This window comes from Hippopotamus amphibius, chromosome 17 (assembly GCF_030028045.1).
Source record: "Hippopotamus amphibius kiboko isolate mHipAmp2 chromosome 17, mHipAmp2.hap2, whole genome shotgun sequence".
Classification (NCBI taxonomy): domain Eukaryota; kingdom Metazoa; phylum Chordata; class Mammalia; order Artiodactyla; family Hippopotamidae; genus Hippopotamus; species Hippopotamus amphibius.
Window position 1 is genome coordinate 56,491,903 of NC_080202.1, and position 26,032 is coordinate 56,517,934.

General features: G+C 42.4%; 1 protein-coding gene across 2 annotated transcripts in view; it reads left to right on the forward strand.

The window, feature by feature from the left end:
* Positions 1–26,032, forward strand: part of RNF157 (ring finger protein 157) — an 83,797-nt gene that overhangs the window by 15,637 nt on the left and 42,128 nt on the right. For both annotated transcript variants that reach the window (XM_057715880.1, XM_057715878.1), the window contains exon 2: positions 10,150–10,268. In XM_057715880.1, coding sequence (XP_057571863.1) covers positions 10,150–10,268 — 119 coding nt within the window. The remainder of the gene's footprint in view (positions 1–10,149; positions 10,269–26,032) is intronic.

Genomic DNA, 26,032 nt, shown 5'->3' on the forward strand with positions numbered 1-26,032 from the left:
TAAATACAGAGTTGTAGAAAAACAGGAAGGTGGTTTAACCGCCCTTTATCGTGTTGAGTGATAGTACATGGTGGTTTGGTGGCAAATGTCAGAATATCTCATTGGGACAGACATAAATTCTGGAATCCAATGAGCAATACTGAATTTCATTGTGATGTCGGGTACATACCCCAATAGCTTAATTCACTGGGTAAATCATTTAAGAGAGTGAATTCCAAGATTTTTCTTTTTGGTCACATGCTAAGAAATAGTTGTATTTTTCTTTGTGGATAGTTGTTAAAAGACTGTGAATAGCTCCTTAAAATTTTTTATGTTGATTACCTCTTGAAATAATATTTTGGATATATTGGGATATTAGAATATCTAACATTGGGATAAGTAAAATGTTTTCAAATTAATTTTGCTTATTTTTACTTTTAAAAACTGTGGCTGTTAGATAATTTCAAATTACACATGTGGCTTGCATTTGTGGCTCATGGTATATATATGTGTGTATATATATATACATGTGTGTGTGTATATACATATATATATATATATATATATACACTTTTTTTTTGGCCTTGCCACGCAGCATGTGGGATCTTAGCTCCCCCCACCAGGATCGAACCCCCGCCCCCTACAGCTGAAGCGCAGACTCTTAACCACTGGACCGCCAGGGAAGTCCTGTCGTAGGGTATCTTTATTGGACAGTGCTGATCTGGAAAAATAGTACTAGTGTAATTTTCTTCCCTTATAAGTAATTTGATTATGGGGAGGGGGTCTGGATGCCTTTTTTTCTTTAATACTTTAAAAAAATACTGAAAAAATATTGTATTAGCACTGGTCATTCCGGGCCATACCTTATGGGGTTTTTTTCTTGATGTTTATTTTTATTGTGGTTAAAAATATATGACATTAAACTTACCATCTTAACCATTTTCAAGTGTTAAAATTTCTAGAACTTTTTCTTCTTACAAAACTGAAACTCTATACCCATTAAACATTAATTCCCTTTTCCCCCCTCCCACTTATACCGTATGTTTTAAATATAATTTGGTTAAGAAATTATAGCCAACTAATAATGGAAAGCTTTCAGGTTATCTACTAGTCATGTATTTTTTTTCCCATTGGCAAATAGACAAAGAAGTGTTTTAGTACAGTTCTTTTTTTCCCTTACCATTTCTGATTTTAGAGCGCAGTTCACACTGAGAAGCAAAAATGTGTGCAAATTGTCCAGAAGGTTCTTTTCAGGGACTGTTAGTGTGTTTGGTGTTCCCATCTGCTGATGTGGCTGCGCAGGTCACTGTGCCCCGATCCGTACCTCTGTTTACCCAGGCTGCAGATGGCGAGTTTGCTCTCTCTCTAGTCTAATGGGAGTCATTAGCAAGATGCATTTCATAGAGGAAAAAGCAAATTTTTGGTTACGTTTAGTTTTCCTTTTACCTGATGAGGTATTTGTGTTTTTCTAAAATATTTTATTCATTTATTTTTATTTGGTCGAGCCAGGTCTTAGTTGCAGCAGGCAAGCTCCTTAGTTGTGGCATGTGGGGTGTAGTTCCCTGACCAGGAATTGAACCTGGGCTCCCTGCGTTGGGAGCGCAAAGTCTTAACCGCTTCGCCACCAGGGAAGTCCCAGGCATTTGTCTTTTAAGTGTGCCAAGGGAGATCAGTTTGGCATTGATGCTTCTCCTGAAATGAAAAAAATCCCCTTTTCATCTGTGGATCGTTGACTTTAATTTTAGGTCTTTGTCTATATGTGCTCTTGATTTTTAATGCCAGGCAAGGCTACAATTCGCTCTACACTGCTTTCTGGATAATTTCTTTTAGTATCATGGCCCCTCAAAAGGGCATTTCCAACAGAACCCTGTCATCTTTAACACATTAACCCCGAAGCCGTTAGTGCTCTTCTCTTGCTAGGATCAATCACTACCACGCGTAAGCTGATTATCTGTGGATTTCATTGTCCCCACATCCCTCACCTGACTGCTCTCAGGTACTGGAAACCCAGCGTGTCCTGCATTGAACTCAGCCTGTACCACTCCAGACACCAAACCTGCTTCTCCCTATCCTTTATTCATGATTTGGGCAAGCCATCCATCCATCCATGTAAACATCTGTCCCTTTTCTAATTTCATCTGATGTATAGTAAATGTATAATGTCTAATGTATAGAAAATATATTTTACTAAGGTTCAACAGTAAATAACCAATTCTTTGAGATGGCTGCTTCTGCTTATGGCAACTGGGCACCTCGCCTCTCTGTAAATTATGCATGTGGAAAATAGGGCTAGCAAGTGCTAGACATAAATAATTGATAATTAAGCTTTCCTAAATGATGAATCGCACCGTTGTATCGCTGCAGATGGCTGCTCTGTGCGTTTTTGTTTTGATGGGTAACTTTCAAGGGTTCCTCAGCGATTGCTTTGGTTTTGGCTGTTATTACTCTTAAACAATGTTTTCCTGTTTGTTATTTAATTAAAGAATTGCTTCACTTTGTGGCGAGCGATTTTATCCACGTTGTTTTGTTTAATAAGTGTTTCTAGACTAAAGCAGCTCCATGTGTAGAAAATTCAAAAAATGAACATTTGGTTCAGATTTTCTGTTAGAACTTTCTTCTCTGTTTTTCTTGCTGTGGCTTCTCCACAGGCTGAAAGTGCTGAATCTCTGTTTTTTTTTAAGTTTCCTGTAAACCTAAAACATTGAAACATTTATCCAAGCTGTATAACACATAAAGAAGACTTTAGCCAATTCATAAGTTCTTTGTATTAATCCAAGAATTGGGGTATATGAGAGCATCGATAAGGTATGTTATGGTAGGAGTTGTTCACTTTGAACAGCCTGCCTTTGTGGGAAAATTAGGTTATAGAAATGTGAGTTAAGAAGCGTTTGTTGTTGTTTTTTTTTAATTGAAGTATAGTTGATTTACAAAGTGTTAATTTCTGCTGTACAGCAAAGTGACTCACTTATACATATATATACACATTCTTTTTTATATTCTTTTCCACTGTGGTTTATCACAGGATATTGACTGTAGTTCCCTGTGCTGTGCAGTAGGACCTTGTTTATCCATTCTATGAGAAGCACTCGTTTAATCATCAGATTTGGAAAGTGTTCCCAGATGGAATGTGCAGTGTTACCCAAGCCTCCCTTGGTGACTTAGTGCCATCACGCCCTGGCACGGTTCCTCCTTCTGTCTGGATAAGGCAGATGGGGATTCTGACCCTGACTGCTGATTGCATCTAGTTAGTATAGAGTTGAAAATATCCCTGCCTCCGGGCTGGTCAAGGTGGGGCAAAGAGAGCCTGTGTGACTGGTGTCCCTGCAACCTTGGCCATCAGCACTGCCTGTGAATTTGAGACAAGGGTGTGTATGTCTTTCATAGCACTACAGTTGTCCCATTAAACTATATAATCTGTGTGGTCGTTGGTAGGTAAAGCCTGGAGCAGTATTATTTAAATTTGTATTTTCCTATTAAATAATCATTTTGAAGCAAATATGAAAAACAAAGAGCCTTCACCGTGGAGGCTTATGGAGGCATACATGTAGGTAGGTGGGTGAGACTTCTGTGTATAGGTATGAGCTGGCTTATGGGAAATCTAGGCAAAGAAACATATGTGCGTATGCATGCTGATACCTGCAGTTAAGATTGCTGAATACAGGGCTTCCCTGGTGGCTCAGTGGTTAAGAATCTGCCTGCCAATGCAGGGGACACGGGTTCGAGCCCTGGTCCAGGACAATCCCACATGCCGCAGAGCAGCTAAACCCTAGCGACACAACTACTGAGCCCACGTGCCGCAGCTATTGAAACCGGCACACCTAGAACCCGTGCTCTGCAACTAAGAGCCCGCTCTCCACAACGGGAGAAGGCCCACGTACAGCAACGAAGACCCAATGCAGCCAGTAAATAAATAAACAAATTGTTTTAGTCTAAAATAAATAAATCTGGAGGAGAGAAAGATGGCGGCGAAGTAGAGAGACGTGGAGTGCATCCCTCTCCACAGATGCATTGGGAATGCACGGAAGGACGCAGTCATCCCCACAGAGAACCAGCTGAACACCAGCAGACGGCCTCGGACACCAGAAAGGGCTGCGGGGAGCCTGACATAGCCGGTAGGGAGGCATCTACGAGGGCTCAAAGAGGGTGAAGCGGCGGAGCTGTGGCAGACGGGAGGGAGTGAGAAACATACGGAGGGTCCGCAGCGCAGCTCAGCGTTCCCGGACCGAGACATCGATCCGCGGCTGAACGGAGGGTCCAGGAGCGGGAGCGTGGGAACCGGAGAGCTGGTTCAGGACTGAATATTCGTCTACTCCAATACTTGGACATTAGTCTGAGGCTTGGACAGTCTTCTATAAACACCTCTATCACCAGGACAAGCAACCCCAAAAGCTTGGACAACCATGAGGAAACAAAGAAACCCCATGCAGGCAAAGGAGCAGGAAAAAAACCCACAAGACCAAATAAATGAGGAGGAAATAGGAAAAATGCCTGAAAAAGAATTTAGAGTAATGATAGTAAAAATGATACAAAATCTCGATAACAAAATAGAGAAAGTACAAGAAACAGTTCATAAGAACTCAGAAAAACAAACAGCAATGGATAACAAAATAACTGAAATTAAAAATACTCTAGATGCTCTAACCAGCAGAATGACTGAGGCAGAAGAACGAATAAGTGAGTTGGAAGATAGAATGGGAGAAATAAACGCCACAGAGCAGGAAAAAGATAAAAAAATAAAAAGACTAGAAGACAGCCTCAGAGACCTCAGTGATAACCTTAAACGTACCAACATTCGAATTATAGGCATCCCAGAAGAAGAAGAAAACAAGAAAGGGTCTGAGAAAATATTTGAAGAGGTTATAGTGGAAAACTTCCCCAACATGGGAAAGGAAATAATTCACCAAGTCCAAGAAGCACAGAGAGTCCCATACAGAATAAACCCAAGGAGAAATACACCAAGGCACATATTAATCAAACTAACGACAATTAAACACAAAGACAAAATATTAAAAGCAGCAAGAGAAAAGCAACAAACAACATATAAGGGAAAACCCATCAGGATAACAGCTGACCTTTCTACAGAAACTCTGCAGGCCAGAAGGGAATGGCAGGATATACTGAAAGTCCTGAAAGAGAGAAACCTACAGCCAAGAATACTCTACCCAGCAAGAATCTCATTCAGATTTGAGGGAGAAATCAAAAGCTTTCCAGACAAGCAAAAGTTAAGAGAATTCAGCACCACCAAACCAGCCTTACAACAAGTGCTAAAGGAACTTCTCTAAGTAGGAAACACAAGAAAAGGAAAAGACCTACAAAAACAAACCCAAAACAATTAAGAAAATGGTAATTGGAACACACATGTCAATAATCACTTTAAATGTAAATGGACTAAATGCTCCAACCAAAAGACACAGACTGGCTGAATGGATACAAAAACAAGACCCTTCTATATGCTGCCTCCAAGAAACCCACTTCAGACCAAGGGATACATATAGACTGAAAGTGAAGGGATGGAAAAAGATATTCCATGCAAATGGAAGTCAAAAGAAAGCTGGAGTAGCAATACTCATATCAGACAAATTAGACTTGAAAGTAAAGACTATTAAAAGAGACAAGGAAGGGCACTACATAATGATCAAGGGATCCATCCAAGAAGAACATATCACAATGGTAAATATCTATGCCCCCAATATAGGAGCACCTCAATACATAAGGCAAATACTAACAGCTATAAAAGGGGACATCGACAGTAACACAATTATAGTGGGAGACTTGAACACCCCACTTACATCCATGGACAGATCATCCAAACAGAAAATAAATAAAGACACACAAGCTTTAAATGACACATTAGACCATCTCGACTTAATTGATATTTATAGGACATTCCATCCAAAAACGACAGACTACACTTTCTTCTCAAGTGCACACGGAACATTTTCCAGGATAGATCACATCTTGGGTCACAAATCAAACCTCAGCAAATTCAAGAAAATTGAAATCATATCAAGCATCTTCTTAGACCACAACGCCATGAGACTAGATATCAATTACAGGAAAAAAACTGCAAAAAATACAAACACGTGGAGGCTAAACAATTCACTCTTAAACAACCAAGGAATCACTACAGAAATCAAAGAGGAAATCAAAAAATATCTAGAAACAAATGACAACGAAAACACAACAACCCAAAACCTATGGGATGCAGCAAAAGCAGTTCTAAGAGGGAATTTTATAGCAATACAGTCCTACCTTAAGAAACAAGAAAATGATCGAATAAACAACCTAACCTTACACCTCAAACAACTAGAGAAAGAAGAACAAAGAAACCCCAAAGCAAGCAGAAGGAAAGAAATCATAAAGATCAGAGCAGAAATAAATGAAAAAGAAAGGAAAGAAACCATAAGAAAAATAAATAAAACTAAAAGCTGGTTCTTTGAGAAGATTAACAAAATTGATAAACCATTAGCCAGACTCATCAAGAAAAAAAGGGAGAAGATGCAAATCAACAGAATTAGAAATGAAAAAGGAGAAGTCACAACGGACACCTCAGAAATACAAAACATCATGAGAGACTACTACAAGCAACTATATGCCAATCAAATGGATAACCTGGAAGAAATGGATACATTCTTAGAAAAATACAATCTTCCAAGACTGAACCAGGAAGAAATAGAAACCATGAACAGAGCAATCACAAGTACAGAAATTGAGGCAGTGATTAAAAATCTCCCAACACACAAAAGCCCAGGACCAGATGGATTCACTGGCGAATTCTATCAAACATTTCGAGAAGAGTTAACACCTATCCTTCTCAAACTCTTCCAAAATATTGCAGAAGGCGGAGCACTCCCAAACTCATTCTACGAGGCTACCATCACCCTGATACCAAAACCAGGCAAAGATGTCACAAAAAAAGAAAACTACAGACCAATATCACTGATGAATATAGATGCAAAAATCCTCAACAAAATACTAGCTAACAGACTGCAACAGCACATTAAAAAAATCACACACCACGATCAAGTGGGGTTTATCCCTGGGATGCAAGGATTCTTCAATATACGCAAATCAATCAACGTGATACATCATATCAACAAATTGAAGGATAAAAACCATATGATCATCTCAATAGATGCAGAAAAAGCTTTTGACAAAGTTCAACATCCATTTATGATAAAAGCTCTCCAGAAAATGGGCATAGAAGGAAATTACCTCAACATCATAAAAGCCATATATGACAAACCAAAAGCCAACATTGTTCTCAATGGAGAAAAACTGGAAGAATTCCCTCTAAGAACAGGAACAAGACAAGGGTGTCCACTCTCACCACTGTTATTCAACATAGTTTTGGAAGTGTTAGCCACAGCAATCAGAGAAGAAAAAGAAATTAAAGGAATCCAAATTGGAAAAGAAGAAGTAAAATTATCACTCTTTGCAGATGACATGATACTATATATAGAAAACCCTAAAGACTCTACCAGAAAACTGCTAGCACTCATTGATGAGTTTAGTAAAGTAGCAGGATACAAAATTAATGCACAGAAATCTCCTGCATTCCTATACACTAACAACGGAAGAGCAGAAAGAGAAATTAAGGAAACTCTCCCATTCACCATTGCAACCAAAAGAATCAAATACCTAGGAATAAACCTGCCTAAGGAGGCAAAAGATCTGTATGCAGAAAACTTTAAGACATTGATGAAAGAAATCAAAGATGACACAAACAGATGGAGGGACATACCATGTTCCTGGATTGGAAGAATCAACATTGTGAAAATGACCATACTACCCAAAGCAATTTACAGATTTAATGCAATCCCGATCAGATTACCAATGGCATTTTTCACAGAACTAGAGCAAGAAATCTTACGATTTGTATGGAAACGCAAAAGACCCCGAATAGCCAAAGCAATCTTGAGAAGGAAAAATGGAGTTGGTGGAATCAGGCTTCCTGACTTCAAACTATACTACAAGGCCATAGTGATCAAGACAGTATGGTACTGGCACAAAAATAGAAAGGAAGATCAATGGAATAGAATAGAGAACTCAGAAGTAAGCCCAAACACATATGGGCACCTTATCTTTGACAAAGGAGGCACGAGTATACAATGGAAAAAAGACAACCTCTTCAATAAGTGGTGCTGGGAAAATTGGACAGCAACATGTCAAAGAATGAAATTAGAACACTTCCTAACACCATACACAAAAATAAACTCCAAATGGATTAAAGACCTACATGTAAGGCCAGACACTATAAAACTCCTAGAGGAAAACATAGGCAGAACACTCTATGACATACATCAAAGCAAGATCCTTTTTGACCCACCTCCTAGAATCATGGAAATAAAATCAAGAATAAATGAATGGGACCTCATGAAACTTAAAAGCTTTTGCACAGCAAAAGAAACCATAAACAAGACTAAAAGGCAACCCTCAGAATGGGAAAAAATAATTGCCTATGAAACAACGGACAAAGGATTAACCTCCAAAATATACAAGCAGCTCAGGCAGCTGAATACCAAAAAAGCAAATAACCCAATCCACAAATGGGCAGAAGACCTAAATAGACATTTCTCCAAAGAAGACATACAGATGGCCAACAAACACATGAAAAGATGCTCAACATCACTAATCATCAGAGAAATGCAAGTCAAAGCCACAATGAGGTATCACCTCACACCAATCAGAATGGCCATCATCACAAAGTCTGGAAACAACAAATGTTGGAGAGGGTGTGGAGAAAAGGGAACTCTCCTGCACTGTTGGTGGGACTGTAAGTTGGTACAGCCACTATGGAAAACAGTTTGGAGGTTCCTTAAAAAACTACAAATAGAACTACCATATGATCCAGTCATCCCACTCCTGGGCATATACCCAAAGAAAACCATAATCCCAAAAGAAACTTGTACCATAATGTTTATTGCAGCACTATTTACAATAGCCAGGACATGGAAGCAACCTAAATGCCCATCAACAAATGAATGGATACAGAAGATGTGGCATATATATACAATGGAATATTACTCAGCTATAAAAAGGGATGAGATGGAGCTATATGTAATGAGGTGGATAGAACTACAATCTGTCATACAGAGTGAAGTAAGTCAGAAAGAGAAGGACAAATATTGTATGCTAACTCACATATACGGAATCTAAAAATGGTACTGATGAACTCAGTGACAAGAACAAGGAAGCAGATACAGAGAATGGACTGGAGAACTCGAGGTATGGGAGGGGGTGGGGGGTGAAGGGGAAACTGAGAAGAAGCGAGAGAGTAGCACAGACATATATATACTACCAACTGTAAAATAGTCAGTGGGAAGTTGTTGTATAACAAAGGGAGTCCAACTCGAGGATGGAAGATGCCTTAGAGGACTGGGGCAGGGAGGGTGGGGGGGACTCGAGGGGGGGGGGGCGTCAAGGAAGGGAGGGAATATGGGGATATGTGTATAAAAACAGTTGATTGAACCTGGTGTACCCCCAAAAAAATAAAATAAAATAATAAAAAAAAATAAAAAAAAAATTAAAAAAAAATAAAATAAAATAAAATAAATAAATCTTAAAAAAAAAAGATTCCTGAATACACGGAGAACAAAGAATAATCACTTCCAGTATAAGGAAAAAAATTCAGGAACAAAATACATACATACGTTCATTAATGTGCATTGTGGGGTCTTCTGGTCTTTTGCTTCGTGGTATCATAGGCAGATCATGGTAAAGATTCAATTAAGAATGTCACAAGGAAAACAGCGATCTATTTTTTTTAGCTTTTTATTTTATATTGGAATATAACCTATTAACAATGTTGTGATAGTTTTGGGTGCACAGCAAAGCGACTCAGCCACATATATTCATGTATCCATTCTCCCCCAAGCTCCCCTTCTCTCCAGGCTGCCACATAACACTGAGCAGAGTTCCATGTGCTATACAGTAGGTCCTCGACAGTGCTCTATTTTATATTTGGTATGCTGGGTTCTCACTGCTAGGATTTTGCTTATTTTGCGCCATTAGCCCCAATCAAGAGAAGAAAATTTTCCAAGGGTTAGAAATTGCTCTAATTATTGTTGAAGGGTTAACATTCCCCCCCCCCCGCCCCCCCGAATCAGCTTTTTTGCTTGGCTTAGTTTGACTGGTTTCTGTTTGATCTTTCCATCTCTCGCCCTTTAGGAAGCTATTTTGCCAGCCACTTCATTATGGGAGGAGAGAAGTTTGATTCAACTCACCCCGAAGGCTACCTGTTTGGAGAGAACAGCGATCTGAACTTTCTGGGGAACAGACCAGTAGTGGTATGGTTGTAATCCGTTTACTTCCGTGCGGGGCTGAGTGTTGTCAAAATAAGTTTGTTAATTGCTGGTTCAGCACTGTTTGCAGCTTGGTCTCAGTTGAGAGGGGCCCTGGGAGCCAGACCGCAGCCTCTTTGGTAGAGCAGGGTCTTCTGGCACTAGAGGCCACCCCGTGGAAAAGTACAGAGTCTGCCTAGGGGTGAGGACAGCTTACAAAACCCAGCTCTCCTAGGGATCTGAAGCTCTGAAGCTCTGCCTAAATGCCACCTCTGCAGACGGCCCTTGCCCAGCCCCTAGCTTGCTCTCACAGCACTTATCACCATATAAGCTTTTATTTCTCTGCAGCCTCCTCTCTTTGTTATCTGCCTTCCCCATCAGAATGTACATTTCACAGGGCAAAGGCTGACCTACTGTTGCATTGCAGCACCCAGAACAAAGCCTGGGACATGATGATAAGCCCTTAGTAAAGATCTATTGAATGAAGGACTGAGAAAGTTCCCCTCGATATCTGAGTTGCTATCAAACTGTCTCTGTCTCCATTCATTCAACTCATTCCATAAACATTTGTGGACTGATTTCTCTGCACCCAGCACGAGGCTTTGTAATAATAGCCGCCCTGTGGCTATTGAGTGGCTACTGTGTGCTAAGGAAGGCCCTAGAGACTCTTCAGACATTATTCCTAATTTTCATCAAGACCCACCTGACTGGGGACTTATTATTAATCCCATTTTGTAAGTGAGAGAACTGAGGCTCCAAGAGACGAACAGCAGTAACAGCCTTTATGAAGTGCATACGATGTTCCAGGCCCTGTTCGATGTGCTTTACAGGAAGTTTTCCCAAAGTCACATAACTAGACCAACCTGGCCAGAGAGCCATAACCTTTCCACTGCTTCTTACTGCTCCAGAATATCCTGCCTTTCTCCAGAAACTCCTAGTTTAGTGGCGCAGATGAAACATAGGACCAGGAAATGTTTCAGTAGCAATCAAGGTGCAAAGGGATGGGATTCTGTAGGAATAGAGAGTGGGGGAGGGGAGCGGCAAGGGCAGATACTTCGGTGCTGGTGCTGAGAACCGGGCCTCAGAGGATGGCTGGGTTTTCACGAGGCGGGTGGGAAAGGGGCTTCCCGGGAGTGAGACACAGAGCACAGGCTGGAAAGCATTCACGTTTCTGTTGAATCAGCAACCGTTTACTGAGAAACTGCTGTGTGCCAGGTACTGTGATAGGCGCTGGGGATACAGAGCTGAAATGAGCATGGTTTGTTCCTCCCCTGGAACAAATAAGGAAGCCAGTCTGGCGGGAGTGGACCTTTCCTGATGGCGAAGCAAGATTGGAAAGGTAGGTGGGGGCTCCGTTATCTCGAGAGGTTTTCCATCTCTCATGTAGGCTCTGGGGAGCATTGAAGATTTTTAGGCAGATAAGTGCCCCAGAGAAATTATTTGTTTGTTTGTTTTTTAGGAAGGTTAATCTAGTGACGATCTTCCATCTGGAGCTTTAATTTAAAAACGCTGTTGTTGGTTTTCATTGTTTCTTCCTTTCTGTCTTGAGTGACAAGCCCCCCAACACCTTCTAATTCTTAGTCCAAAAATACTTTTCAAAATATCAAGTCCTTTCTGTTGCAGATTCACTTATGACAACTCGTACTTATCAAATGTCTTCTCTCTAACTTTGCTACTATTACCTTAGCCATTAGCGTGGAAAGATGTTTTTTTTCTGATTGAGCCAGATAGGAACTCCTCCTCCCTCGCCAGGCGTCAGCTCATGCTTAGAGAATGCCCTTTCTTCTCACAAGGATTTGCTGTTTGCATCCATTTCTTCCTCCATTTTTTCTTTCCTCTGGTATCAGAGTACTTTGTATACTTTAAAAAGGTGGGTTTTTTGTTTGTTTGTTTGTTTTAAACTTCTCAGTCCACACAGATGATTTTAAAACATGGGCACACTTTTTTCAGGTTCGTTTTGAGGTTTATGCCGGCTGACACACCTTCCCAAAGTTTAACTGCCTTGTTTACACTTCTCTGTGAGCCCGTGAATGACTGAGCACCGGAGAGCAGCCTTGACCTTCACTTTCAGGCTTTCTCCCAGAACAGCATCAACATTGGCCTTTCTGTTGTTGTTTTTATGGAGTAATCGTTGAATATGCTTCATGTTGTACAGAGCAAATGTTTTCAAAAGACATCATAATTTCACATTAAGAAAGCAAATCAGGGTCACTTCAAAGAGGAAGGTAGAAGTAGAGAATACAGGAGACATGTAGCACATTTCCCTCTGCTTTTCCGCTTTCTTAGCTAATAATAATAACAGCTAACATTTATTGGACACTTGCTGTTTGCCAGGCCCGGTTGTTCTAAGCTCTCTGTGTGTGTTATTTCACTGTGTCCTCGCACCCTGATGAGGGAGGTCCTGATGTGACAGATAAAGAACAACAGACCCAGAGGGTGTCCCTGGTAGCACAGTGGTTAAGACTTCATGCTCCCAATGCAGGGGCCGAGGTTTGATCCCTGGTCAGGGAACTAGATCCCACATGCACGCCACAACTAAGAATTTGCATGCCACAACTAAAGAGCTGGTGAGATGCAACTAAGGAGCCCGTCTGCCACATAAGACCTGGTGCAACCAAATACATAAATAAATATTAAAACAAAAACAAAAGACACAAAGAATTGAAAGAAAGATTGCAAAGCCTGGAAGTGACTTAATCAGGATTTGAACCCAGCAGTCCAGTTCCAGAGCCTGAGTCCTCTGCCCTTTCCTGCTGGTCAGGTCAAGGGCACTCAGCACCCCTGCCCACGTCCTGTCTGTGAGTCTGTCTCAGTAGATCAGCGAGTGTGGTTTGTGAGATATGGAGAGGGAGCCGTCTGAAAGTGGCTGGCGTGGCTGTGACATGTTCTCATGAGTGTCTCTTGACAAAGTTCGTATCTGGTGTGTAATTCCACCTGCCGACCTGACCTGGGGAGCCTGCCGTTACCGCACATCAGCTTGTTTAGGGGAAGGCCCAGCCACTGAAGGTTGACTGGTCACTTGAGTTCTGCAGAGCTGACCTCTGCTCTCCAGTCATGTGTATCTCGGTGTCGGTAAATGGGCGTCAGGTTGCAGAGGAAAGAGAATGGCCTTATAAAGCCATCCAGCAGCTTCAGGCGGGAACAGCTCCTCTTTCCAGAGAGATGGGGACAAATATGCTGAAATAAATTATTAGATTAAATTATAAATGCCATAGACTTCCTGGCTTCTGGGTCTTGTCATTTTCCCTGTCGTTTCTGAATGATCAGACTAAGATGAGTACCATTCAGCTGTCACTCAGCCTGTACTGTACAGCTTTACTGGAGCTGATCTCCCACCCAGGATAATCTGTCAAAGTCAAATGTATTATCAAGTCTTCGGGTCAGATTTAAAGAACCAGAGTGTATGTATATATAGAAGGATGGTTGAAGAGAGAGGTTGGAATCAAGATCTTACATCTTACTATTAAACTCTTTGCAACCTTGGCAAATGCATCTCTCAGGCTCTCAAATTACTCGCTTGTGAAGTGGAGGCAGTTCTGACTCTACAGGAATGCCATGCTTGAAAAATGTGTTGGAATTGCTGGGTGAAAAGAAGTGTGGAGCAATGTTAGCTGCACTTGCTAGCCTTTCAGTTTGGTATTTCTGCAGTTACTGATAATTCTGGGTGGAGAGAATACCCCCTGGTTTTTAAGCAACTGTCTTAAGTAGTGAACAGGCCTTCTGAAGGTCTTTCTGCTCTGGTCCCTATATAGAGGAGATAAGATGGTTGAGTTTGTACATCACAGTTGAATAAAGGCCATCCCTCCCCTTCTTAGGTGGCAGAAGAGCTGGTGCTGATTTTTTTTTTTTTTTTGGTCCTTTATTGCATTAGACCTTATTTTATTGAGGTAAATTACTGCTAAAACTCTAAATTATTTGGAGGCTTAATGACTTTAGGATCATCAGATGTTAAGTGATATCTTGACTCTACTGGAGTTCAGATCTCTCTTGTCATCTGAGAGGAAGCAGCTGAGTTTTAATTGGGCCCCTAACACTCCACATCCTCTTGTGTGTTTTGTTGCTGGGCCCAGTTTCTTCTTCCTTATGCTCCCTGCAGCCAGGCTGCACAGCTGGCATTAAGAACCGAAATGCACACGGGGAGGTAAACTCAGTGCTTTGTGATGACCTAGAGGGGTGTGATAGGAATGGTGGGAGAGAGGCTCAAGAGGGAGGAGAGGGACTTCCCTGGTGGCACAGTGGTTAAGAATCTGCCTGCCAATACAGGGGACACGGGTTCGATCCCTTGGCTGGGAAGAGTCCACATGCCCCAGAGCAACTAAGGCTGTGCACCACAACTACTGAGCCTGCGAGCCACAACTACTGTGCCCACAAGCCACAACTACTGAAGCTGGTGCGCCTAGAGCCCATGCTCTGGAACAAGAGAAGCCACCGCCATGAAGCCCATGCACTGCAATAAAGAGTAGCCCCTGCTTTCCGCAACTAGAGAAAGCCTGTGAGCAGTAACAAAGACCCAATGCAGTCAATAAATAAATACATAAATTAAAAAAAAAGAAAGAAAAACACTTAAAAAAAAAGAGGGAGGATATATGGGGATATATGAATACGTATCGCTGATTCACTTTGTTGTACAGCAGAAACTAACGCAACATGGTAAGGCAATTATACTCCAGTAAAGATGTATTTAAAAAAAAAGAACCGAGGCGCACACAGGTGGGCTTTCCTTCTTCCTCTCATAGAAAACTGCCTCCGCTTTACAATCTCTCATGGCGATTTCAACTTACGGGAAATGGATGTGCTTAAATCCATTTCCTGTAAACTGGACCCTTTTATTCACACGTGAGCAGGGAGAGCAAGTGAGTTAAAGGAACTTGGCGGTATATGCAAGTGAAGCGGAGTTTTGCACTTATAGAACTCTGTGTCAGCCACGATGCCGTTTATTCATTCCGTAAATATCTATGAGGGATGCATTGTGCTCGCAACTGAGAACGCAAAGGTGAGAAGGACTTGGCTCCTGCCCCGGGGAGCTCCAGCAGAGTGCAGCGATGGACCGCGGTACGTTCTCTGAGAGAGACAGGCGTAGGTAATCTGAGAGCCCAGGGGAGCGGGCATGCCCTCCAGCCAGGGCACTGCCTCCGAGAGAGGAGTCCTGGAACCTGCAGGGATGAGCAGGACTTCCCAGGCAGAGACTGGGAAGGTCATCAAGGCAGAATTAACAAGTATGCAAGGAAGCACAAAGATGTGGACGTGCGCGTCAGGCTTCCAGAGTGGCGAGTGGACTGTAAGGACTGGATTGTGAGGAATGTTGGTGGGAGTTGAGGTTGGAAAGGCAAACTGGGCCCATGTTGAAAGGGCTGTGAACATTGTGCTGAGGAGCTTATACTTTTCTTTCTGTGGCAGTAGAGAATGTCACAGTCATGTATAGCTTTTCCATTGACTTAGCTTTTTGATGTAGATTAAGGTATTGGCCATCACTGAGCCTCCATTTCTCCATCTATAAAATATCCATCTTAACAAAAAAAAATAATATCCATCTTGGGAATTCCCAGGTGGTCCAGTGGTTAGGACTCTGTGTTCTCACAGCTGAGGACCTGGGTTCAGTCCCTGGTTGGGGAACTAAGAACCCACAAGCCATATGGTGCAGCCAAAAAATTAAAAAAAAAAAAAAAAAGTTTAAAAAAGTATTTGGGAACTTCCCTGGTAGTCCAGTGGGTAAGACTCCACGCTACCCACATGCATGGTGCAACTAAAGGATCCCGCGTGCCACAACTGAGACCTGGCACAGCAAAAACAAAAACCAAAAACAAACCCCCAGAAACCATCTTGTTGGAATATTTTAAGGATTCAAACAATGACAACTGTTGTGATTTGATTTCCACTTAAGAAAGTTAACTCTGTAAATCAACCCAGTGTAGAGTGAATCAGAAAGAGAGGAGATAAGGAGACCAGTTAGAAAGTCATAGTTTGTTTTAGTGAAGAACGAAAAGTACCGGACTTACCTGGTGGCGCAGAGGTTAAGAATCCGCCTGCCAATGCAGGGGACACGGGTTCAAGCCCTGCTCCGGGAAGATCCCACATGCTGTGGAGCAACCAAGCTGTGCGCCACAGCTACTGAGTCTGCGCTCTAGGGCCCGCAAGCCACAACTACTGAGCCTGTGTGCCGCAACTACTGAAGCCCACGCGCTTAGAGCCTGTGCTCCTCAACAAGAGAAGCCACTCCAGTGAGAAGCCTTCACACTGCCATGAAGAGTAGCCCCCGCTCGCCGCAACTAGAGAAAGCCTGGGCACAGCAACGAAGACCCAACGCAGCCAAGAATAAGAAAACAAACAAATAAATAAATTTATATTAAAAAAAACACACAAAATCAAACAAATAAAAAGAATGGAAAGTACCTAAACTAGGATAGTGGCGTTAAAAAATAAGGATGGTGCAGGTTCAAGCTGTGGGCAGTGGAGCTGAGGGAAAGGGAGAAGTTAAGGCAGAGGACACTGAGGAGCCCCTGGGGGCAGCTACCACTTAAACAGGATGCTGTGCATGTGCGTTGTCTGCAGGTTGGTTTGTGCCCAGGCCCCAGCGTAACCAGACAGGTCAGTCACAACTACCCCAGTGTCTACACCTTAGAGCCTGTATTTGTCTGCCCAGGCCGCCGTAACAAAATAGCACAGGCTGGATGGCTTAAACAGCAGATCCTCATTTCTCACAGTTCCATAGGCTGAGAAGTCTAAGATCGAGGTGCCCACAGACTGAGTTGCTGGTGAAGGTCCTCTTCCTGGCTTGCAGTGACTGCTGTCTTACTGTGTCTTCACATGGCAGAAAGAGACTGGGAGTTCCCTGGTGGCCTAGGGGTTAGGATTCCGGGCTTTCACTAGCGTGGCCTGGGTTCAATCCCTGGTTGGGGAACTGAGATCCTGCAACCCTGTGGTGTGGCAAAAAAAAAAAGAGAGAGAGACTGATATCTCTCTTTCTGTTCTTATAAAGCCACTAGTCCCATCTTGAGGGGCCCACCCTTAAGACCTTATCTAACCCTAATTTGCTCCCAAAAGCCCCATCTCCAAATATAGTCACTTTGGAAGCTGGGCTTCAACTTATGAATGGGGGAGGGGGACATAATTGAGTCCATAGCAGAATGTAAAGTCCATGGAGGGGGTGGGCCTCTTTGGGGGGGGTGTGTGTGTGTGTATTAGATTGGATTTTTTGCCTTTTGTCTGCTCTCTTCTTTCCTTCTTCCTTCCTTTACAATTGTGCTACAACTGCTTTTGTTTTGGGCATTCACTTTGGCAATATTTAGTAAATTTTCAGCTGTGGCCCAGCTATTTCACTTCTCGGAGTGTGCACATAAAGGAAGAACATACTCCTGTGTGTCTACTCTGCTCTCAGTATTCTACTACAGCGCTGATTCACTTTTGACACCAGATGTGTGTGCGTTTTCTACACATCAGGCAGGAATGTTAAATAAATTGTAGCGTGTCTATACAATGAGCTGGTATTCAGCCAAAAATAAAGTAGAGCTGTATTCACTGAGGTGAAAATATATCTATGACCACATCGTTTACCAAAAAAAAAAGCAAGTTCCTATATTTGATGTAGAGTCTGGTTTCATTTCTGATAAAAATAAAAGTGTATAAAAATATATGTGTACATTTATGTTGGTATTTACAGGTGCATGAAAATACATGAGCACGATGTGTTTTAACCTGTGACAGGGGTAACTCTTGGGGGTATATCAGTGAGGGGATGTACTTACTTCATATCCTTCTATGCTGTTTGAATTTTCCCCAGTGAACATGTTTTCACTTTTTAATTAAAAGCATTTAAATTTTCTCTAAAAATAGAGAAGGGATTACTGCTGAGCACAGGAAGGAAATAGGTCTAGGAGAATATATAGAGGTAGGAAAATTAAGGAAGTTCATAGAATAATGGTTTTAATTTTTTTTTTTTTTTTGATCAACTGCAGGAAGGGTGTGGTCTGCTGAGCTGTTACAGGCTTGTGGAGAATGACAAAAACAGCAGAATAAACGTGGGGAGGAATGGAGCTGGGAACTTCAGCCTCTGGGTGTCAAGCTGCAGTGGTTCAGCTTTAAAAACCTCAGATTCAGTGTGGATGGGGCCTGCTTTTAGCAACCTGAGAGTAAAAAATAATACCCAGGCTATAAAAGAGCTAAACTAGGGAATGAATATTCATACCTTTTAAATGCTTTAGGGCTTGACAGACAGCTTTAGGTAAGGATTCTTTAAAAACAGCAGTTTTACAATACACGTCTCCCTACTTGTGGGGTCTCCCCAGAGGTGACCACCCTGCTCAGTTCAATAAGTGATCTTCTCAATCTTTTACTTTCAGTTTTTAAAAAATTGTGACAAAATACACATAACATAAAAGCTACCATCTTAACCGTTTTAAGTGTATACTTCAGTGCATTGCCATTGTTTCCCCCCCAATCTCCAGAACTCTTCATCTTGCAAAACTAAAACTCTGTCCCCATTAAATACTAACTTCTCCTTTTCCTCTCCCCTCCAGCCCCTGGCAACCACCATTCTACTTTCTGTCTCTAAGAATAGGACCTCATCTAAGTGGAATCCTACAGTATTTGTCTTTTCGTGGCTGGTTTATTTCACTGAGCATAATAACGTCAAGGTAGCCTGTGTCAGAATTTCTTTCCTTTTGAAGGCTGAGTAATATTCCATTGTATGGATGGAGAATATTTTGTTCATCCGTTTATTTGTCCACGGACGCTTGGCTTGCGTCCACCTCTTGGCTGTTGTGAATAATGCTGCTATGAGTGTACATTCAGTTTCGTTAATTAATTAATTAATGTACTGGCTGCATTGGGTCTTTGTTGCTGTGCGCAGGCTTTCTCTAGTTGCAGCGATTGGGGGCTACTCTTCATTGCCAGCCGTGGGCTTCTCAGTGCGGTGGCCTCTCTGTTTGTGGAGCACGGGCTCTAGGCACGCAGGCTTCAGTAGTTGCAGCACGTGGGCTCAGTAGTTGTGGCGCACTGGCTTAGTTGCTCCGCGGCATGTGGGATCTTCCAGGACCAGGGATCAAACCCGTGTCCCCTCCATTGGCCACCAGGGAAGTCCCAACAATCATTTTTTAAGGCACACGTGCACACCAGTATTGGCCTAGGGAAGAAATGACTATTCAGTTTTAGGCAATTATGTTAATGAAATTATTGTAGGCCTTCAGTTTTGAAATTTAACTTGTTTTTATGTCCTTCTCCACCCTCCCCCCCCCAAAAAAAACCCTTATTCTATTTATGTCACCTTTTAATTCTTAATAAAGGTGAAGAAATCATTTCAAATAGCTTCTTCTAGGGAAAATTGCTTCCTGCCACTTAGTGAATAAATATCGAATACATAAACAAAGACTATTTTGCAATGTGCTGATAACATCTTAGTCATTTTTCCACATACTGAGAGAATACAACAAAATTGTAGATTTTATTCAAGAGTTAGTTTCCATTATCTCTTGACTCCAGAGATAACGTTAAAAAGCTGATTATCTTTACATGCAGTGTAGGATAGATTATTTTTTAGGTAAGTAAAGGCATAAAATATGAGACTTAACAATATGTGTAACATTAGCTCCACCTTTGGAAAGTAAGTTATAACATAAAAAAGACAACTTTGGAAGCTAGTTGGTTGGGTCCGAGCGTTTGCTACTTGGCACTAAGAAGAGGATTTTTATGTCATTTTCCACCCTGAGACCTCTGTTTTGTGGAGATGGGTTTCTGTAGTAGATGGATCAGGGGATGGATGGGGGGTCCCCTTGCTGTGACAGAGGCCAGCGAGCCTCACCATCCAGGGCGGCTACGCATCCCACTGAGGTCCCGGTGATGAGCAGGGGTGCTCCCAAAGAAGTCAGATCAGCTGACAGGACTGCTCCTGCCACCTGTTCCTTTTTTTTTTTAACTTTCTTTTCTGGAAACAAAAACCAACTTTTTTGGTTTTTGCTTTTAATTTACTTCCTATTGTTGTTTTTTTCCTTTTCACTTTTGTATTATGAATTGTGAAATATTTATATGGAAGTATATGAACCACATATCTACAATTAAAGAAACTACAAACACTCACCCTTGGACTCGCCACCCAGATCAAGAAATGGAACTTCGCCAGCACCTCAGACGTCCGCCCAGGGCCTGACCCTGGTCACATCTGCATTACTTTGTTAAATAACAGCTTTATTGAGGTATAATTCACCACGGGTTTCTCCACGGTAGAGTTACCATCTTTCCCTTTGTAGTTAATAATTATCTTGAGGAGGATAGTTTAAAACTACTGCCTAGATTTCTTTTTTCTTTTTCTTTTTTTAATGCAAAAACCATTCACTAAGTTTGCTCCTTTCTTTACCTGAAGGTGCTGCATTGGCTGAGGTTAGTGAAATAGGACATTGCATGTTAGATCCACTGCATTGCTTATGGATGGAAGACAGGGATCATGGTTCTGGTGTGTGGGCATCAGGGTATAGTCTTATGGGTTAAAGCTGTACAAAGGGGTTGCAATGTCACCTGAAATTATGAGAGAAAGGGAAAAAATTCTCTGGAGAAAAAACTTTGCTGGAGATGAATGAAGAACAGGCACAGTGTTTAGTAGCTGTTGACCTAGTGGGTTACCTTCCTGATATAAGAATTTCAAAATCAATTTGGGTTATAAAATTATGCACTGGGAGAAGAAAAGCGAGAAGGAGGAGGAAACAGTTTCTTTTTTTCTTTTTAAAGATTTTTTTATTTATTTAGGCTGCACTGGGTCTTAGTTGCAGCGTGCGAACTCTTAGTTGTGGCATGCATATGGGATCTAGTTCCCTGACCAGGGATCAAACCCGAGCCCCCTGCGTTGGGAGCACAGAATCTTAACCACTGGGCCACCAGGGAGGTCCCAGGAAACAGTTTCTTCTTCTCCGTTCTTTTTTTTTTTAAGGCTCTTTATTGGAATATAATTACTTTACACTGTTGTGCCAGTTTTTGCTGTACACCAAAGTGAATCAGCCATATTTATACATATATCCCCATATCCCCTCCCTCCCACGACTTTCTCTCACCCTCCTTATCCCAGCCCTCTAAGTCATCACCCATCATCTAGTTGATTTCTTATCCGTTCTTATCATAATTTGGTTTCTGTCCTAGCTGAGAAGATAGTCTTCCTTAATAAGCATGAGGCCATGACCCACGTTGATCCCCCTCACCCCTCCCCCGAATTACACAAATCATTGATCGAAGGACTCAGTCAGTCATTCCTTCCTTCGTTTAACATTTGATTGAACCCCTGTGATCCCCCAGGCTCGTGTTCAACACTAGATATACAAAGATAAAATGAAATCCCTGCCTGAAGGAACTTACTTTATAACCAGGAAATAAGCACGCCTTGGAGGAGGAGCCAAAGAGCCACGGTACAGAAGCATCTAAACAAGGCGACATCTCTGCACTACAGATGATTCAGTAAAACTGAAGTGTAGGGTCCAGAGGGTGTAGGGGAGACACAGCAAGAGATACACCTGTGGATCCTGGCCTAGACCAAGGGGCCTTGTGTGCCTTCCTGCGAACTTTGGACTTTTATCCTATAGGCATGGGGAATCCGCTCATGTGTTTTAAGCTGGCAGTCATTTAATATGCATTTTGAAAGATCACTCAGACAACAGTGTAGAAGATCAATTAGAGATTATTATTATTATTATTATTGGTGAGAACATATAAAGCAGAGCCAGTTGTCCAAAGGAGAGCTGTTGAGGTCTGATCTCACGTTGCAGTCGGAAGAAAGAAGAGGGCCCTGTTCCCAGAGGTCGGATCAGTGTTGGGAACCACCATTAAGAGATGGAGTTCCACCTCTTCACATAAGAGCAGAATTCGACCTGCTGACTCCACTTCCGTAGGCAACTTCTGATGCCCTCTGGTCGAAGGCAGACTCTGGAAGCAAACCTGCGTTGGAGATCTTTGTGAAAACCCTTCATGGAAGGAGTGCTCTTTGGAGAAGGGGCATAATGGAAGCCAGATGCAGCAGGGGAGCAAAACTAAGCAACCATGTGGTCTTGGCAGGAACTTGCTCCAGCCTGGTCCCTCAGGAAAGCTCTGGAGTACAGCTTGCACCGCAGAATACCCCCCACCTCGAGGACAGAGAGCTGGCCTTCTGTACCTCAGGCCGTGCTATTGCGAACGTTCTCTTCTGTGCATTTTGTTCAGCGTGTGTGTGCTTATTTTTTAGGGGTCTGCCCACAGTTGACGTTGCCGGGGCACGCAGTGTGCTGTAGAAGATACGGCCAGTTTTCCAAAGCAACTGCACCAATTGTACTCCTACCCGGAGTGTTTGGAGTCCCCAGCACCTAGTATTTTCCATCTTTTTCACCGTAGCCAGTCTGGTGGGAATGCAGAATTAATTTTCGTTTTCCGGATAACTCATGAGGTTGAGCACCTTTACGTATGTGTATCAGCTGTTTGGATCCCTCCTTTGCCAAGTGTCGGTTCAAATCTTTTCTCTTAGCTCAGCCTCTTTTTCTTTCTGAGAAAGGAGATAATAAGAAAACATGAGTCCTTTCTCAGATAAATATATTGCAGATATCTTCTAGTCTCTGCTTGCTTTTCACTCTTTCTTTTTAAAAATAATTTATTTATGGGAGTTCCCTGGCTGTCCAGTGGTTAGGATTCGGTGCGTTCACTGCTGTGGCCTGGGTTCAGTCCCTGGCTGGGGAACTGAGATCCCACAAGACACACGCTGATGGCCAAAAATAAAAAATGATAATTTTTTTAATTGAGATATAATTGACATATAACATAGTGTTAGTGTGAGGTGTACGACTGTTGATTCGATACATTTACATATTGTGATGAGATTACCATCAGCGTGTTAACTAACACCCACATCAGGGCACGTAATTTTATTTCTTTTTTGTGGTGAGAATGTTTAGGATCTAGTCTCTTGGCAACTTCGAAGTTTATGCCTTTTCACTCTCTTCCTGGTATCTTTAGTTGAACAGAAGTTCTAAATGTTAATAGAGTCCTATTTATCCATTTTTTTCTTATACAGTAGCATTTTTTGTATCCTATTTAAGAATTCTTTCAAATACCAAAACATGAAGATGCTCTGGTTTTCCTCTAATAGCTTTGTTTTACCTTTCACCTTTAGGCTTGTCATCCATCTGGAATTGATTTTGGCATGTGCTGTGAAGTAGGGGCCAAGGTTCTTTTCCTTCTTTTTCTTTTGTTTAAATCGACCCAGCACTGACTGTGGAAAAAGACCGTCCATCCTTTTCTCACGGCACTGCAGGATTGCCTTTGTCATAAATCAAGTGACCATATCTAGTTTCTCCAGTGAAGAATTCACTCATGTCCAGCCTGGCAGGGGCAAAGGGTTGGAGGGGGTTGCAAGCCTGACGGCCAGGTTCTGGAAGAGGAACAGGGAAGGGGCTGTGAGGTCTCAGCGAGCTTCCATATGGAGACCTTGACTTAGCTGTCTGTTTTCAAAGAGTTCCCTCGCCCTCGGCCATGCCCAGTGTCCCTAAGACTGTCAAATCCTCTGATTTACTCTCTCGTAAACATCTTCTGTTAGAGAGGGGACAGGTGGCCTCTTGGCCACATGGTGTCTGGGAAACGATCTCAGAGTGGAAATGCTTTTCATTCAGACCTTCCCAATCTCCTCTTTTGAGCCTGAATGTACCCCCACTTTTAGGAGGACCTGCTGTCTCCAATTCCGAAGCCTTTCTGGGGCTCTGGGCATAAATATGTTTCTGCCATTTAGAATTTCAGCCTTTTCGGTTCTCCTAAATCAGTTTCCACTTGCCTGTGTGTGTTTCCCCTTCCAATTTTTTTTTATTTCCTTTCCCATTCTCTCCGTTCTTGTGGTTTTACACTTTTCCCCCTCTTCGTTTAATTCTTTTGCTGTCATTTCAGTGGGAATTCAGAAGGGAGCAGAGGTAAATACACGTGTTTAATCTGTCGTAGGGACTGGGAGGCCTGTTGTAAGCCTTTGCATTTATTTCTTCACGTTTTCAAATCTGTGCAGATGGGAGCTGGGAAGCACTGTTTGGCTTTAAATTCTCTATCATTTCTTCAAACTACGTCTCAAAATTTGATAACTAACCCCTTATATATCTAATATGAAATATGAGATACATTATAAAGTAATTTATTACATAGAATAGGAAGGGAACGAATAAGCAATATAATTTTGGCTTTGAAATTACAGGATAAGGATTTTCCGTCTATAAAAATGAAAAAAAAGAAAAAGCTGTATTGTGACCTTTTGTTGTGCTAGAAGGTAGTTTGCAATTTTCTCCTTTCTCGATTTTCCAGGGGGCTCATCACTGTCCCTTTTTTTGCATTTATACGTTCTTTGTACTTTCCTTCATGTTAGTCTGAAGTTGTGTAGGAAGCTCTTGAGTGATTCTTACAGAATTCAGTAAAAGTTCAGTATTTTGCTAGGCACAAAGTAACTCATGTCAGGTCAAGCCAAATCTGATGGGCTGGAAGAACTTTCTATTGGAACTCAAGCTTCTTACCTGAACAGAATTTTCTTATTAATCTACATTCTGTTTCAGCTACAGTAATTGATGTTTTCTTTTAATACCCAAAGTTCAACCAAACCAGAAAGCAATCTGGTTGTGTCTAGTACTATACAATCATGGAAGGAGGAACCCTCTCTTCATAGAGAGACAGTTTAAAATAAGAGGTCTTTGTCTTTGGTTGTAGAAGAGCTGCTTCACAGCTCACGAAGACGTGTCCTGTTCTCGGTGGAGCTTGTAAAGTCATCCACGCTGCAATGAATGTTGCCGTCCTTGCACGCATCAGACCCTGCGTTCTCCCTCCGCATGTACATGAGAGGCTCATAGGGCAGCTGAACACATGGTGATCTGTGCAGAGTTCGATGACGCCTTTGGCTATTTTATTTAAGCATTGGAAAGAATGTGTCTTGTCATTCTGGAGAGGACAAAACTGGGGGGGGATGGGAAACAGATGACTATTTGCCAGGGACCAGGGGTGCAGGGAGGGCTTGGCTGCAGAAGGGAGTGAAGGAACAAAATTATGGGGTGGTGGGGGTGGAAGTGTGCTGTACCTTGATCACGATGGTGGTTACAGAGCTGTATGTGTTTGTCAAAATTCATAGAACTGTACGCTAAAATGGGTGAATTTTATTGGATGTAAATTACACCTCGATAAACCTGACTTTAAAAAAAAAAAGGACTGCCTTGGAAAGGAGGAGTGGTTCACAGACATGCCAGTGCACTCTGCGGCCTGGTCTCCACGTGGCCCCGGGAGCCCCTGTTTATGGGCGTGTACCGACAAGAGGTGGTCGATGTGTCCCTCAGATGCCATGTGTGCACTTGGCGGTGGGGGCGGGGCGGGGGGGAGAGGTCACCATCGCTTCTGCATCAGCAGCCCTCAGCCACAGGGGTCCGTCCCCAGCACCTCAGTGGCAGGGGCCTAGGTCTCACTGCAGGATGGAAGCTGTTCGTCTCAAACCTGTGCTTTGCGTTTTTCACCGGCTCGTGATTGTTTTGGATGGTGTGCAGAAGCCATGTTTGCTCGTTAGACCACTAGGGTCACAACAGACAAGAGGTGAGCTGGCTCCGCTCTCATTTTACTTTAGACTGTGTCTCCCACAGCCTTCTAATCATAAACTAAGAATCTCAAAGAGCCTTCCAGTCACTGTGGTAAGAATTCATGTGCCTCTGTGGGGGGTGTGCTGTTCCCAAGAGGTTAAATTCCAATAGAGTATGTGGTAGATTTGCAGTACCTCTCCTGGGTCACAGCAAAGTGAGATGTATCCTAAATTGAATTTATTGCAAGTC